This window comes from Urocampus carinirostris, chromosome 6 (assembly GCF_059441175.1).
Source record: "Urocampus carinirostris isolate Australia breed hairy pipefish chromosome 6, RoL_Ucar_1.0, whole genome shotgun sequence".
Lineage (NCBI taxonomy): Eukaryota > Metazoa > Chordata > Actinopteri > Syngnathiformes > Syngnathidae > Urocampus > Urocampus carinirostris.
Window position 1 is genome coordinate 20,078,022 of NC_142354.1, and position 15,620 is coordinate 20,093,641.

Genomic DNA, 15,620 nt, shown 5'->3' on the forward strand with positions numbered 1-15,620 from the left:
GTGCATAAATTCGGTAGTTGTCTTCATGTATGTTTATTCATAAATACATATGAGAAAAATTGGATAAGACAAAAATATCTTTTTTCCTTATGTATTGCCATGGTCCAGCTCGGTGGCCTTGGGGGTAGTACGCCCGCCCCGAGACTGGGAGGTTGCTGGTTCGAGCCTGGCCGGGTCATTCCTAAGACTTACAACATTGGTGGCCACTGCCTTCCTGCTTGGCACTCGGCATTAGGGTTTGGAATTAAGGGGTTTGGTCTCCTCCTCTCTGTATCAATTTCCCAGAAAGAGTCAAAAATGGGAATGAGTTCTTGACTATAGCCACCTTCTACTAGGGCGATATGGCTCCGGCAAAAAAAAAAAAAAAAAAAAAATAGATCCAACAAAAAAATTAATCAATAACTCCTTTTTTCATCATAGCCTGGCCCCTCAGCAGATTTTTTTTTCACCCATTGCAGCCAACAACTCAAAAATCTACCCAGCCATGGTCTATAGTGTAACTGCAGGCTCCGTGTCAAACAAGGTCCCAGGCAGTGAACTCACTTTTATACTCATCTAGACATTGGTGGAGAATGCTTGATGTAAAAAAGAAGATGATAAATCTTTTAAACACTTGCAATGTCCCCTAATGGGACAAAGAGGAATCTACTGTACTTAAAATACTATCCAGAATTAGAACATGAAATTTCCATAAAAGTGAACTCATGTCGTTGCATGTGTCCCAACAGAATTAGAGAGTAATTTGGAGCATGCAGCAATGAGATCATGTTGTTAAAAATAGAAAGGGTACATCAAAAGGACAATCAAAACCAAAATTGCTTTCCAGATTTTAATCATACAGCCTTCTGCCATCAATGGATTCTCTGTGTTTAAACACTGTTTGTATGCAGCGCACATCTGGAGAAGGCCCAGCGATGAGAAATACGATTATTACCAAGAATTTTGAATTTACTACCTCCTCCAACGAGGTTTTCGTCATTGTTTTGTTTGTTTATGAGCAGTATTATGTGCCAGAAAAGAGCTAAAGCACTGCAGAAACAAAGGAGTTATTGCAGTGAGAGACAGAAAGTGAGCTCGACAGGTCATTGGGGACAAAGATACACCAAGTGAAGAGTAAATAAAGCCACTTGCCTCTCTTACTGGAGCCATAAAATATTATTATTGTTATTTCCTATTTGTATTTGTCACCCAATATTTACGCCTCCCGAGGAAGTACACTTGGAAGGTATCAGGGTAAACCAAAACTGTATTTTGGTAATCTTGTTTTAGATCCACTCATCCGACCTTCATTAGAATTTGACAAAACTTAGTACTTAGGAACTTACTCAGTGCCTAAAATAATTTGTGTCGACAGGGAGTGGTGCAAGTGGATTTCAAAATTACCGTTAAGAAGAATATCAATAAATAGTTTAATGTCCCTTTTAGATTTGAGATTAACTGTTTATGACATAGTCAGAAACAGGAAACAGAAGTTCTGGAAACAGAAGTTGAAAAAACACTGTAATTTTTGATCGCTAGATGTATTCTGTAGTGAAACTGAAAACGAGTTATACGAAGCACACAGAAGATTACTACAAACTACTTACACTTAAAGTGACCAAACCGCACCATTTTTTCTATATTTTGCCCAGTTTTTCTCAAGGTTTTTGGTTTTAAGGGGTACCCTTAGCAGCAAGATAGCGGACAATCATGTCAGCCTCTAGGCGAGCGTCATTTTCTACCCATCCATCGATGATCTTCACCGCTTATCCTCAGTAGGATCGCGGGAGTGCTGGAGTCCATCCCAGCTATTTTCTACCAGTGGTGTGGATTTACAAAATGGAACATGACACTCTTAACAGGCACCTCTGGGATCTTGCATTACAAGGCAAAAGAGAAAGGATAACTTCCTCTACAAGATTTAGTACTGCACATTCTCGAGACGTCAAAGGTTTTATGTTATGATAAGGGCGGAAGACCATTGCTGGGAAAGTACTGATAAGAAAGGATACAGCTAGTAAACACTTTACTAAAATATGTGGATAAACATGATGCACATCTACAACAACTAAATGAACAATAAGATTGTCGAAGCAATGATGCAATGATCAAACAAGAAACTTACTATATCTGGAAAACTCATGTTATGGTGACCTATTTTAACAATCTAACAGTTGAATGAAATGTGGAGAAAGGTACCGTATTTTCCGCACTATAAGGCGCACCTAAAAGTCTTCATTTTTTTCAAAAGCTGACCATGCGCCTTATAATACAGGGCGCCTTATATATGGCTCAATATTAAATCGCAAGGTCTCGCAATTTACGCAACAGCCGCCGAGTCGATTTCCCCCCGAACGTGGAGTAGTCCGCGGTGTATGCCGGGATTTATATACCGGCGTTTCATTGGCTAACCAATGTGTCAATCATCATTCATTTGAATCGATCGCTATTGGCTAAAGTTATTCGAAGCCTCGGATAGGCTAGAGGGCCGAAACAAACCCTGCAATTGGCCGAAAAAGATGTGTCAATCATCAGTTAAATCAATCGTTATTGGCTGAAGTTATTCGAAGCCTCGGATAGGCTAGAGGGCCAAAACAAACCATGCAATTGGCCGAAAAAGATGTGTCAATCAGTTAAATCGATCGCTATTGGCTGAAGTTATTCGGAGCCTCGGATAGGCTAGAGGACCAAAACAAACCCTGCAATTGGCCGAAAAAGATGGATCAATCATCAGTTAAATCGATCGCTATTGGCTGAAGTTATTCGGAGCCTCGGATAGGCTAGAGGGCCAAAACAAACCCTGCAATTGGCCGAAAAAGATGACTGAATAGCAAGCTTGCTAAACTACGCCATAAAGAAACATGTTTCATTAGTCTGTATTTGTAAATATTTTACTCTCCTGGATTTACTACACTCACGGTTGTAAGAAGTCCATGGTTGCGTATCATTATTGAACGTGAGAATTTAGGTGAGCTATGCGGCTTTATATTTTCCCGGTATCTTGTTTTAGAACGATCTTGATGTTGCTGTGATGAGTTGAGTGAATTAAACTCAATTGTTAATTGTCATTTGCACAGTAAAGTTGCGAGCGAAAAAGAAAATAGAAACTAAGGAATGGTTGGCATTTCTTGAATCCCAAGACTTTAACCTTCCGAATGATATTTTAAATGATGCATTTGAGTGACATCGTACGGACACCGCATCCGCACGTGTCTACGACACGTATTTGCAAGCTTTGGGAATGTTAAGGGGGTAATCAGTTTGACTGAATCATCTGACTGTTTTGTCGACGTTCCCATTGTAGCGCCTTATAATCCGGTGCGCCTTATCTATGGAAGATATAGGACCAAAAACTATTTTTTGAGGGTGCGCCCTATAACCCGGTGCGCCCTATAGTGCGGAAAATACTGTATAAGGATAGCTGCAGACGAAAATGGGCAGTCATTGACCAAAAAAAACTTTTATCATATGTTATTTCTCCATTACTGCAACAATTATTGCAGCCTGGTGGTCCTGGAAGGGGGATTACCTCGTGTGCGGTCCTTTTTCCCGGTTTCTTCATTTTCCTAATGCTGAGGTTTTGAGTTTTTCCTTGCCCTCATGTAGGTTTTAGATCAGGGGGTGGTGTAATAATAGTCTGTAGTCTATAAAAATGAAAATTACTTGAGACACCCTGAACTGGTTGCCGGCCAGTTGCAGGGCATAGAGAGACAGATAATTCACTTGCTATTCACACCTAGGGACAATTTGAACAGGCCTATTAACCTGAAATGCATGTTTTTCGAATGTGGGAGGAAACCGAGAGCCTGGAGGAAACCCTCGCAAGTACAGGAGAAACATGCCCACGCATGACCTCAGAACTGTGCCGCGGACGCGCTAACCACTCAGCTGCCGTGCCGCCCAAGCCTCATTTTGTGTTAAATAAATTCAAATTTCTTAACCGATGCATTTCAAGTATTTTAAGCACCTGTACAAACCCTGATATTAAAACAATCAAGCATATTTCAATAGAACCGGTTAACGATATTCCGGAAAGAATTCGAATATACTTGAGGGGATCGAGGAAACGGACCGTAAACACGCAGGATAATTGGCCTCTATGGAACTGTCACAATCGCTACCATGCACAAAAGCACGCAAATACACAAACATGATTGTGCGTACAAACAGTACACACAACTCGCATCGCATGCATGTAATTAAAAAACCAATTGCTCGGGTGTCATTTCTCTCAGCATTTCTCACAACGATTTGAAGACTTGGAAATTAGAAAAATGTCTACGCAAGTCGCGAAAATAGCTTCGCATTATGAGGGCCAAACCGCGATGGCTTTCCATTGCAAAGTCGGCAGCTCGGTCTCAGACAAGCCGATAACAAGATGACTCATACCTTCCGTTGAAGAGCAGGTAAAGGGGGATTTATGTTGAGTGTCAATCTGTTATTCACACTGCGTCTGTACAAACGTCTGAAGAAGTTGGCAGTCTAAACTCAGTTTGCAGCAGACAAAGAGTCTTCTGATTTTGACTGCACTTCTTTTACATAAAGATTTTTTTTTAAATGGTTTTTAAAAACGGCTTTCAAATAACATTGATTGGTGATCCGTTATGGGGGCACCTTGCATTGTAAGTCAGCAGGGACACGGTGATGGATTCAATTTGCACACAGCATATAACCTATGGACCAAGTCAAAGGCTGCTTCTTTCAAGGCTGATAACATTCAAACACCTTAATGGAAGGCTATTTTGTTTTGAAGGCTGCATCTAATTCCAGTGCAGCCGTTTGTTGGATGCCCAGGATTTTTTAAATGCCAATACAAATATACACAAAGAAGGTTTTTACTTTAAAAATACGTTTTTACTCTTAGGATTTCTAAAGTTTCAGAACTTTTGTGTGAGTGGTGTTTTGCAGAAAACTTAATGGAATTTTAGGATAACTGTATTTAAGATATTTTATCCTGTTCCAACAAAATAAAAAAGGTATATTTAAAATACTCAAAACGTTTTTATCAAGAAGGTGGTAGATGGTTTTGCTTATTTTAAGATTTTTTTCCCCAATTTTGGTAGGAAATATTTCTTAAACCTCCCAAGACCTGAGCTTCTTGTATGATGTGCAATTGTCCATGCATGTGGACGCCAGGTCTTAGGAGATAAGTGAGCAAAATGATATACTGTACTCTGCTTGATAAGATAATTTTCCTTATTTTGGGGATAATTTGTTGTATTTTATTTAAACAAAATAATAAAAGTATTGAAATAAAAACAATTATCCCTAAATCAGACACAATTTTCTACCAATGGTAATAATTTATTGCTTGAATCTTCTCCAGCACAGCAAAAACATGTGTATAGGTTTTTTGTGTTTCTTGTCAAGTCAAGTCAAGTCATTTTTATTTGTATAGCCCTTAATCACAATAAGTCTCTAAGGGCTTCACAGATTAGTACACTATGTTACACAGACTATTTTTCAGCCGACAAGAAGAGTAGGTTATTATTCATATTTATCAAAATAGGGCGTCAGAGCGGCTGGGCGGTGGGACAAAGCCCCACAGTGCAGAGGTCCGTGGTTCAATTCCAGTTACTGCAGCCTCCAAAACATGGATGTAAGGTTAATTGGTCGATTTAAATTGTTCATAGGTGTTAATGAGCATGTGAGTGGTTGTATGTCTCCTTGTGTCAAGGGACTGACTGACAACCAGTTCAGGGTGTCTCCTCTGGGATGGGCTTCAGCGCCCCCGCGACCCTAGTGAGGATAAGCAGCGCAGATGGATGAATTGTCAAAATAAGCAAAAATGTTTTTTCTAGAAAAATGGTAAATAGTGAAATAGTAAATAGATCTACCCTGTTTTTCTTATTTTCCCGAAAAGAAGAATTGATATATATATATATATATATATATATATATATATATATATATATATATATATATATATATATATATATATATATATATATATATATATATATATATATATATATATATATATAATCACATTTAAAATGAGCAAAATGTTATGCTAAGAGATGGATTATTTTCAGTGCAAATATTGATACTCATAATGCAGGGAAAAAAATTAAATCTTACACCAATGGCAGAATATTTTTATAATTTTGTAGAGTTAAGCATTTCAAAAGATGGCGATCATTTTACAACATTAAAACCTTTTCGAATGTGTATTTTACTTTGGCCTATTTTTTCTAGACATTGTGAAAGAAATGTAAATGCTTGACTTCTCTTTGTAGAAGTTAAATCAATGATTTTGCATGCTTGCGCATTACAAAAGTGTTTGTGCACGTTATTTTCACTCTCATCTGGATACACCCCCAGGAAATGGCATAACATTATATTGTGATTTAATTGACTAACCAATGTATTAATCTTCATTTAAATCAGTTTCTACTGGCTGAAGATATTCAAGCAAGATCCCTTTTATCAAACAGGCCTGTATAGCCTAATGCGGGTTGTGGACCGTGAAAAAAAGCGGATATTGCCTGAGAGTGGTGTCAATCGAAAGGTCAGAGCCTAACGACCATATTGGGAATAATTTAACGAGTCTGTTTATTTTCAAATGGGAGTTTTGGAGTGAATCTGACTAATTACAAGAAAAAACATTGAACCAAGCAAACATGCTTTTAGGTAGATTTGTTTTTATCTGTCGGCATTATCGTGTGTTTTAGTGTAAATACTTGACATAGTTGGATTCTCTGGATTGACCTTGTTGTCGGAATTAAGCCGTTTTTGCGGACATTGAATAATTTAAAATAATTTAGGCTTTATCGTTTGCGGGTATCTTGTTTCAAACTCATTGTGATTTTTCTGTGATAAGTACTTTTTGAAATGTTGTTTGAAAAGAGTTTAATAAAGAGTTTAAGCTTTCCAATTATATGTGGCATGACGTAGTGACTGGGGACATTACTACACCGGGGTGTCGGAACGTTAAGAGGTTAAACAAGGCACAATTGTCTTCCTCTGAAACTGTTAATGTGACACAGTTTTTGGTGGTACCCATACATGTTGTACATCCTTAGACCATGTTAATAAATTCATTGGAATGTACTTTACCTCCAAAGTGAAGGACAGGACCACATCAGACTTGGACAGTGTGTTTTCATCCTCCTGGCCCATGTCAATGATAGAAGTGTTGTGACCTCGCTTCAGCTTTTGGAGCTTGAACTCTCCGCCCTTCGATACGGGCATGCTCTCCAGATTGGCCATCAGCTGGTTCACTGAAGACTTGAGCTCTTCAATGTACATGGCTTCCATGTCTTTGGACACAAACTTGGGGAACCTCCCTCCCTGAAGAGAGTCAGAGGTGTATACATACTATAGGGTGAATTCTGGACAACAGAGAGCACCTGATTAAAAGCCGCATGCTCAAATTTATAAATAAAACTCAATTTTGTCTATTTAAATTTCAAACTGAAATTTAAGCTGCAGGCTTTAACAGCCATAAAAATGAACTATTTCACGTCCATTTCTTTCAATTTCAGTGACCTTAGATTGATGACAATGATACAGTAAAAGAAGGGTAGTGTTTTTGATGGATAAATTCCACAAAGGTTCAATTCAAATGTATAAAATGATGACATTGTTTGTGTGTTGCAATACCATGAGCACGTTGTAGATAATGAATAAAAGTACAGTCAAGCCTCCCATTTTTCTCCTGTAATGTATTGTATGAATAAAGTTGTCAGAAACACAGAATCATTTATCTGAAGGGCAAATAAGCCGCACCGTGTTTAAAGCCGCAGTTAAATTTAGCAAAAAAAGTTGCAGCGTGTAGTCCAGAACTTACTGTAGTTGTAACAGTAAAGAGTAAATGCCATTTAAAACGCGAGCTTCTCCAGATATAAAATTTAACTGACTATCATATTGAAGCATCAGGTCTAAACATAATTAAAATCCAGTTTTTTTTTCAAGCAGCTCTTTTCATTACAGAAATTGAAACCTTATGCTGTTTATTTTTGTTTTAACAGAAAACTGTGGCTTTCCGTAGGTGGTAGACTAACACCTATTCAAGAGCATAGCAGCTACATAACAAAGGCAAACCCCCAACACTGCAAATACTCACCCGGGCAATATGGTCGGCCATCTGAAGACGGCCATCCAGTTCTCTTCTGATCTGTGCAGCCTGCTCATCCAAGTTGTCCAGCTATCAAGACAAACATACAAAGAAAAGACTAAATCAAATTTGGTTGTAAAAACATAGTTGTCGGAAGAGTAGAGAGTATCAAATTATATTTGATTGTAAAAAATGTGAAAGTTTGTCCATCATATTTGACTGAGTCAATGTTCTGGTCCTCCTGTTGCACCCACCTTGGCCACCATGAGACAGTAGTTTACAGACTACAAATGTTAGCACCCTCCTCCCATTAGAAACACATCAAAGACTATGTTTTCATTCAATTCCATTGTCATGTAGTTACACCAAATATCGTCAGATGGGGCCATGAACGCGTTCCTAGAACGCAATTAGTTTTCTCTGTAACAAGCACTTTTGCATATTATTCATTTAATTTAGTAATTTGACTGTCATAACAATATGGTGCATTACTCCGCTACTTATTAAAAGCAGATGTTGACTTACAACGTCGTCTCCTCAGCTCACGATGTAACATACAACACTAAAACCTTTGCAATTGTGTATTTTACTTCTGCCAATTTTTTTAGACATTTTGAAAGAGTTGTAAATGTTTGGCTTCTCTTTCCAGAAGTTAAATAATTGTTTGTATACAATCCACCAGCAACGCTTTAGGGGTGGTTGTGTTTATATTTATGTATAAAATACATCTAAATACAGTTACGGTGCTGCTGTATCCTGCACAGAGTACAAGGTTGCTGAATTTCTCCTCATTGAGATAATTTCCTTACCATATATACACACATCTAAGTCAAGTCACCTTCATTTGTGTGGCCCTTAATCATAAAATGTCTCAAAGGACTGCACAGGTTACAGTTAACACTATCCACTGATCTTAAAACATGTTATCTAAGCCGTTTTCATGACTATAAAATAAATCCTCAAATCACAATTAGCGAATAATAGAGCGCGCGTGAAGAGGTGGCGTGTTTTACACAAGAACGCCGAAATCAATGGGGCAAACGTGAGCACAGAATTTACAGAAAATGGTGCTGAATTTTGGTCTTTTTTTGTCAAATTATTTGCAAAATGCACCATCCTTGGAGAGAAAAAGAAAACCTCTTGGACAGTACCCAGAAATGGAGTAGAAAATCTTCGAGTGGTTTGAAACCCAGTGACAAAATGGAGATGGTATTTCTCGGCTAAGTGTTCGTTTGGAAGCTCTCAAGATTGCACAACCCAAGAAATATGGAGGCTTCACCGCTTCCACAGCTTGGAGTACACATTTTCTTATATTTTTTTTAATTATGTTGTCACGGTTGCCATGGCGCCCATTTGGCCCTGCCCGCGTGGCACCAGCTGCGGCTCATTAACAGATTGGCTTTCCATCTTTTTAAGCTCAGTGCACTTGGGTATTCGTATATTGTATTCCTTTTGCTTTATTATTGTATTGTTCTCAGCGAAGGGATGCTGCTGGAAATGTGAATTTCCCTGCGGCAATGAATAAAGTATCTATCTATCTATCTATCTATCTATCTATCTATCTATCTATCTATCTATCTATCTATCTATCTCTTACTTTGTCAGTCCGTCAACGAACCTCTGCCCCGCAAGATATGGGTTCTCACTCGGTCCAGTTTTCCTGTTGGTATTTCCAGTCCAGTATTTTACCCATTTATTTTGTCCTGTTTAATTTCGATTTCCAGTTTCGTTCCTATCTATTTTTGTCCTGTTTATTATTATCTCCAGTTTTTGTTCCCGTCCTGTTTGTCCTGTTTATTTTCGATATCTTGTTTCATTATCAATCCTGTCTGTCCGCCCTGTCCAGTATTGACCCCATCTGTCCGATATCAACTCAGGCAATTGGCATCGATCTCGTCGGTCTCTGGCTTCCTGTCTTTCCACGCCAGACTGCTGCCTAACGTGCATAACTCCCCATTTCCCGTAAAATAAAAGGCTTGTGTGAGAATGTTACGTGTTTGGGTCCTGATCCTGTTCTGGTTCATGACATATGTGGCTATTTTAAAGCAGTTTTAGGGGATGAACTTCAATGAGAGCATATACAGTAATTTGTAACGAAATAGATACTTTTAGAATAAAATGCTGCTTCTGGGTGTGAATGACCTGTGGTGACAGAATTACTTTTTAAATGAAGTAACTGTAACTAATTATTGCGCCTAACATTGCATACGGACAATATGAAGGGGAAACTATCACAATGCACAATGTAGTAAACAATAAAAGCCTTAAATACCACAGCAATGATGCAGTTCTTCCAAAAAACAATATCGATCAACTAAATTTGATCTGACATGCAGGCAAATTAGGTCAAGGTTTAAAGTAATTTCATAGTCCAAATGAGGCCCGCAACACGGTTAGATATCGCAGTTACCAAACCGACCGCACTCGTGAGTGATTGAAACAAATGCGGCCATGGAAACAGCCATGCCTGTATTTCCGGCCAGATCGTAGCAAGAGGTGGTAGCCATAGCAGCGTTCTGTTAAAGTGGTGTCAAATTGAATAGATGAGAAAGAAAGCAAAATCCATCACTGCATCACAGACACAATGCCGCCATCGCCATAGAGACCGATGAAAAGCACCACTCTATGATTTGCTATGTTTATTGTTGATTCAAGAGGAGTCTGAAATAAAATAGGATCATGAGCACAAAGCTCAGACAACAAAAAGATGTTTCGACTCAAATGGGAAATGGAGCGGTGGCACTCGACGAATAAACAAGGTTGAGAGAAGCTGAAAGTTTCGGCCCTGGAGGAATGAAAAGCTGATAAATTCATGCCTCCCCTTCATTAATAATGAATGGGATTCTTAAATAAGCTGACGCGGGGAAATAGGAGAGAGGTCTGATGTCTTTGTTGCAACTGGAATATTTCTATTTTAATGCTTCACTGGTTTCTGCTTTTGCTTAATGTTATTGTGAGCAGATGGGGTTCCCGCGAGCAGAGCTCAACGCTCAGGGAAACAAATCTTGCCACCTCAACAGAGCCCCAAAATCAATTCTACAAAAAAGTGAAGAGTGGCTTTAAACATAAGACACCTTCAGTTACTTTGATGTTATACTATAAAAATCCTAGCTTTGAGAAGGACTTGTCTCTTGAGCTTTGCAGTATTGACTTGATTCCACCCGCAAAGCAGTGCAAGAGAGACACTCGTCCCTTGCTGTTGTCGTTTTCGATTCTTGAAAGCGCAACTGTGTAAATATGAGACAATACCCAGAGCAAACATGGCCCTTCTCTTTTTTGTTGTTTGGCAATTGTCGACAAAATGTAAATAAACTGTTTTCATTAGTGCTCCCAAAAGGACGTCTGCTGAGGGAGAAACTACTGCTTGCAAGTATTGTTGTTCCTGTAGGAGATTATTTTTATTATTTTGTAGCCAGAAGTGATATTAGTGCCTCCCAAAATCGGCTAAGACAAGGGCTTGTTTCTCAAGTTTTCACTATATTTAAGTTTTTGTTTTGATTTAGCCTCTGGACCTCCCTTTTAGTATAACACTGGTGGCAAGTCATTTTGTTTTTAAGATCTGTTTGCATCAATTATCTGAGACTCATTTGTGTCCAGAATATTCTGTATATAACACCCTTGAATGATGATGTGATCACCAGTATTTTGATTTTTAACATTCTACTACTTGGAATTAAACGGATATGCGGAGAATAAAAAGGTTACAGGCCCGTAGATCAAATCAAATAGATTTTTCAAGCGCTTTTCAGGCAATGAATTGCCACTTAAACTGCAGTACACAAACATACGTATATCAAAAAGGAAAGTGTCCCAAGATGCTCAACGTGACATCGTGTTTGTCAGGTGGCATGTCCAAAAAGGGTGGTGGGGGTGGGGTGGACAATGTCAACTGTCGATTGAGCACCCTCCTGCATAGTGCAGTTGTCATCAGAGCATGTAATCGGATGCTGCCACCAGCTTCAGAAAAACGTCTACCACCGTCCGTTTGGCGTTTATCAGAATAACACCCACAACCAGCGCCCCAGCCCCCCTTTACGGGCCATCAAGAAGGGCGAGCCTGACATCCAACCGAGAAAACAAAATGAAGCTTAGCATGAGTACAAGAGAATGTCTAGAGTTCAGGCTCATTTCACCCTAATTAGAAGCCCATGGCTGCCAGAATAAGCTAACAATGTCAGCTAATTGAATTTAGCGTTCGGTTGTTTAATTAGAAAAAAGTTTAATTGACTGAATCAAGATGACCTCTTTCCAAGATTCATTTCTATCTGATCATGATTCGATGTCATTTAACAATTTATACTATGAACTGATATAGACCGATAGTCCAAATATCGCATTCCTATTTGGTATGCCTCGAACAGTCTTATCCGGCACCCAATTGTTTTGTTTGAATTATCTTCCGAGTGCTGATACCAAGTCTCGTTCAGATGCATCAGCAACGCATGAGAAAACGAAAAAGGATTTTTCTAAAATGCACATTACATTGAATATGTACATACAGTCGTGTATGACAATTGTAACCGTTTGATGATGTCACACTATGGAAACTTTAGGTGGATGAAACACCAATTGCCTAATTATATTTCAGAAATGCAGTCTGCTCTTTTTAAATATTTTACAGAACAAACTTAAGTATGAATCCTCTTTTTGACTTAAGACATCCGTTTTATTGAACTGTTCTCCTTGCAAGTTCAAAATTCATTGATGTCTGAGTTTCTACTATACTACGAAATGATCACCGTCTGAGTTTGTGACTATTTTTTCCAAATTAAGAAGGAACATTTTTGATTGGACAGGGGGAATTCTGTTGTTTGGCTGGCAGGAGATACCGTCACGGCAAGCATCATCACAAAGAAGGCACATTTTATTCCCTTAATATAATTTTATTAGTTGGGGCTAGAGGTAAAATTGGGCCTAAAAAATTCTGCCCGACTTGACCCATCCATACCAGACAGATTAACTTGATTTCATAACCAAGCCTGAAATAAACCCGATGCTTTAATTTGTCGCCAATGTAAACACAAAGCTTTACTTCGGCCATGCGTACTTCATACTACGCAGCTTGGGGTTTTCTTGGGGCCAAGTCGCTCAAATCAAGTGTGCACTGCAAGTGCTGCGCTGAGATGAACGGTTTGCCACCGAAATTCGATTCTGGCGATGTGCAGCCAACGAAAGTGAAAGTGAACAAAAAGGGACCCTAGAGAAAATTCAATTATGCAGATTACAAGCAGCAAATAGTGAATGATTTTGGCCAAAAAGCAGAGAAAAGGTTTGTGGAGCTTGAAAGCTATTGGCAAGAAGCTGACATGACGTCTGACGTGCGGGCGGTGGAAGGAGGAAGTGGCGTGTCTTTTACCCCAACACAGATGATGAAAATTTCTTTGGACTTCATGATTTGGAGTTAAACTGACTGGTAAGCATTTTTTAATCTAAATAGTTACTTGAGTAAAAGTAAATGCATGCTGTGCAGATCCTCCACAAAGGGAAGAAAAAGTAAAAGAAAAAAAAAAGGTGTGAGAGAGAAGCCCGGCCGTCCCAACTTAACAATTGACATTTTAAAACGTCTGGAACGGATTAATTGGTTTTTCGTTATCTCTTATCCGGAAACCTCGTCTGAGATACGTGAAATTCCAGAAACGATCTGGACACGAGAACAAATTGATCTCATATTAGAAGGGCCACTGCATCCTTTTTCCTGATAGGCAGGATTCATAAACAAACGAGACACTTCCTTTAGCATAGTCGTAAAAGCAGGAAAAGAGTCCTGGCAGATGATGAAAGTGAAACAGCAGGTCACAATGGAGGTCAGTGCCTACGTGATGTAACAAGCACCCACTGCTGATCCCTCGCCACCCCAATCTCTGCAGACCGACAACTCCCGAAAGGTCACTGATGCCAGAGCTCTCGTGGGCGTAACGCGGTCCGACAGGCAATCTTACGAGAAATCAGAGCCAGCAAAAGGTATGTATTCTGGCTCCTGGCCGAACCCACGGCTGCGAAGCGCAAAGTAGTGGCAGGCTGCGATGCCAGAGTAGCAGCTAGTGTTGGGAGTAACATGATGCGAAGGATCACATCCATCTATTACCTTATCTGCAGTATTACGGTGAGGTGCAAGAGACCATCCCAGCTTTGGGCAGTGGGCAGGGGACACCCTCAAATAGTTGCCCGCCATTCACAGGCCACACAAAGACAGACAACTCACTGGCTCATTTACACCTGAGGACAATTTGGACCGGTCAATTAACCTCACAAGGAATATGAGAGGAAACCACAGAGAACATGCAAACTCCGCACAGGGAGGCTGGTAACTGGATATGTACCCTTGACCTTAGAACTGGGACGCGGACGCGCTTGTTACTCATCTGCCGTGCCGCCTCAAAGGAACACATAAAAATTGGGGGTTGGGGTGGGGGGTAATGTCAACTGTCGATTGAGCACCCTGCTGCATAATGCAGTTGTTTTTAGGCAGAGCATGTAATCGTATGCTGCCACCAGCTTTAGGAAAATAGAGAAGCGTCGGGTGCCGGCCCACGACGGACCGAGCGCAAAGAAGACCCACCGAAAAAAAGAAGGAAAGAAAGAAAGAATGAAACAAAGAAAGAAAGAGAGAGAAAGATAGTGACAAGGGAAGAGAACAAAAGAAAGATAAGTAGTTGATTCCAAGAGCCAAGAAGAAAGCCGCAGGTTCAAAAGCGTTCTCCATTTGGGCCCCTGTGCCGTGGAATCCTCTGCCCTCTGAGGCTCGATCTGAAACCTGGTTGGAACTGTTTAAATCTAGGCTTAAAACACAGTTCTATTTTATAGATTATAAATTACCTATATTTCATGTTGACAATGTCTGTGTATTGTTTGTTTATTGCAACATCCACTGGAGCCTGATCATCCTGGAAGGGGGATTACCTTATGTGCGGTCCCTTCTCAAGGTTTTTTCATTTTCCTCATTGAGGTTTTGGAGTTTTTCCTTGCACCCGTGTAGGTTTTAGATAACGAGATGGAGTAATAATTGTCTGTAGTCCGTAGTCCGTAGCGTATTCAACGTTTGGTAAGAATTCCGTTTTGCAATGTCAGGAAGAAAGAAATCAAATATTGTCAAAACATGTGAAGTGAAAACTGTGTTTCAAGTCAATCACATAGATATGGTATCTGACTAAAACTGCTGGAACGTGAAGTTGAAGTTGCTACAGTGTATAGCCTTTTGAAACTTATTGTGATTGGGGGTGTACAAATAAACATGACTTCATTTGACTTGACAGGTTAAAGGTGAGGAAACACGGGATCAGGAGCCGCAGTGACATTCGCCCCCCACCGCCACCCACTCCCCGGATGAAAACGTGGACATTAGCAGCAGACGGCCAGGACAGCCAAAGGCGTTTTCATGTGCACAACAAAGAACGGAGCAGGCAGATTGAAAGCTGAATGGCACCAGGAGGAGTGGAAGCATCTGCTCTATATTTAGACACGCACTATGTGTGTATGTGTGTTCTGGAAAAATGAGTTTGTCTTGTGAAGTGACAAACGTGATGTGAAAATCGGTGCCTAAAAGTGTCACTTTGCACTCAGAACCAATTTCTTTCTCTCCACT

The 15,620-nt window shown here is 39.8% G+C and overlaps 1 protein-coding gene across 9 annotated transcripts in view; it reads right to left on the bottom strand.

Annotated features, from left to right (window-relative positions):
- cadpsb (Ca2+-dependent activator protein for secretion b) overlaps positions 1–15,620 on the bottom strand; it is a 156,156-nt gene that overhangs the window by 83,616 nt on the left and 56,920 nt on the right. For all 9 annotated transcript variants that reach the window (XM_088338162.1, XM_088338164.1, XM_088338158.1 and 6 more), the window contains exons 4-5: positions 8,048–8,128; positions 7,039–7,272 (exon numbers count right to left, since the gene is read on the bottom strand). In XM_088338162.1, the coding sequence (XP_088194288.1) occupies positions 7,039–7,272; positions 8,048–8,128 (315 nt within the window). The remainder of the gene's footprint in view (positions 1–7,038; positions 7,273–8,047; positions 8,129–15,620) is intronic.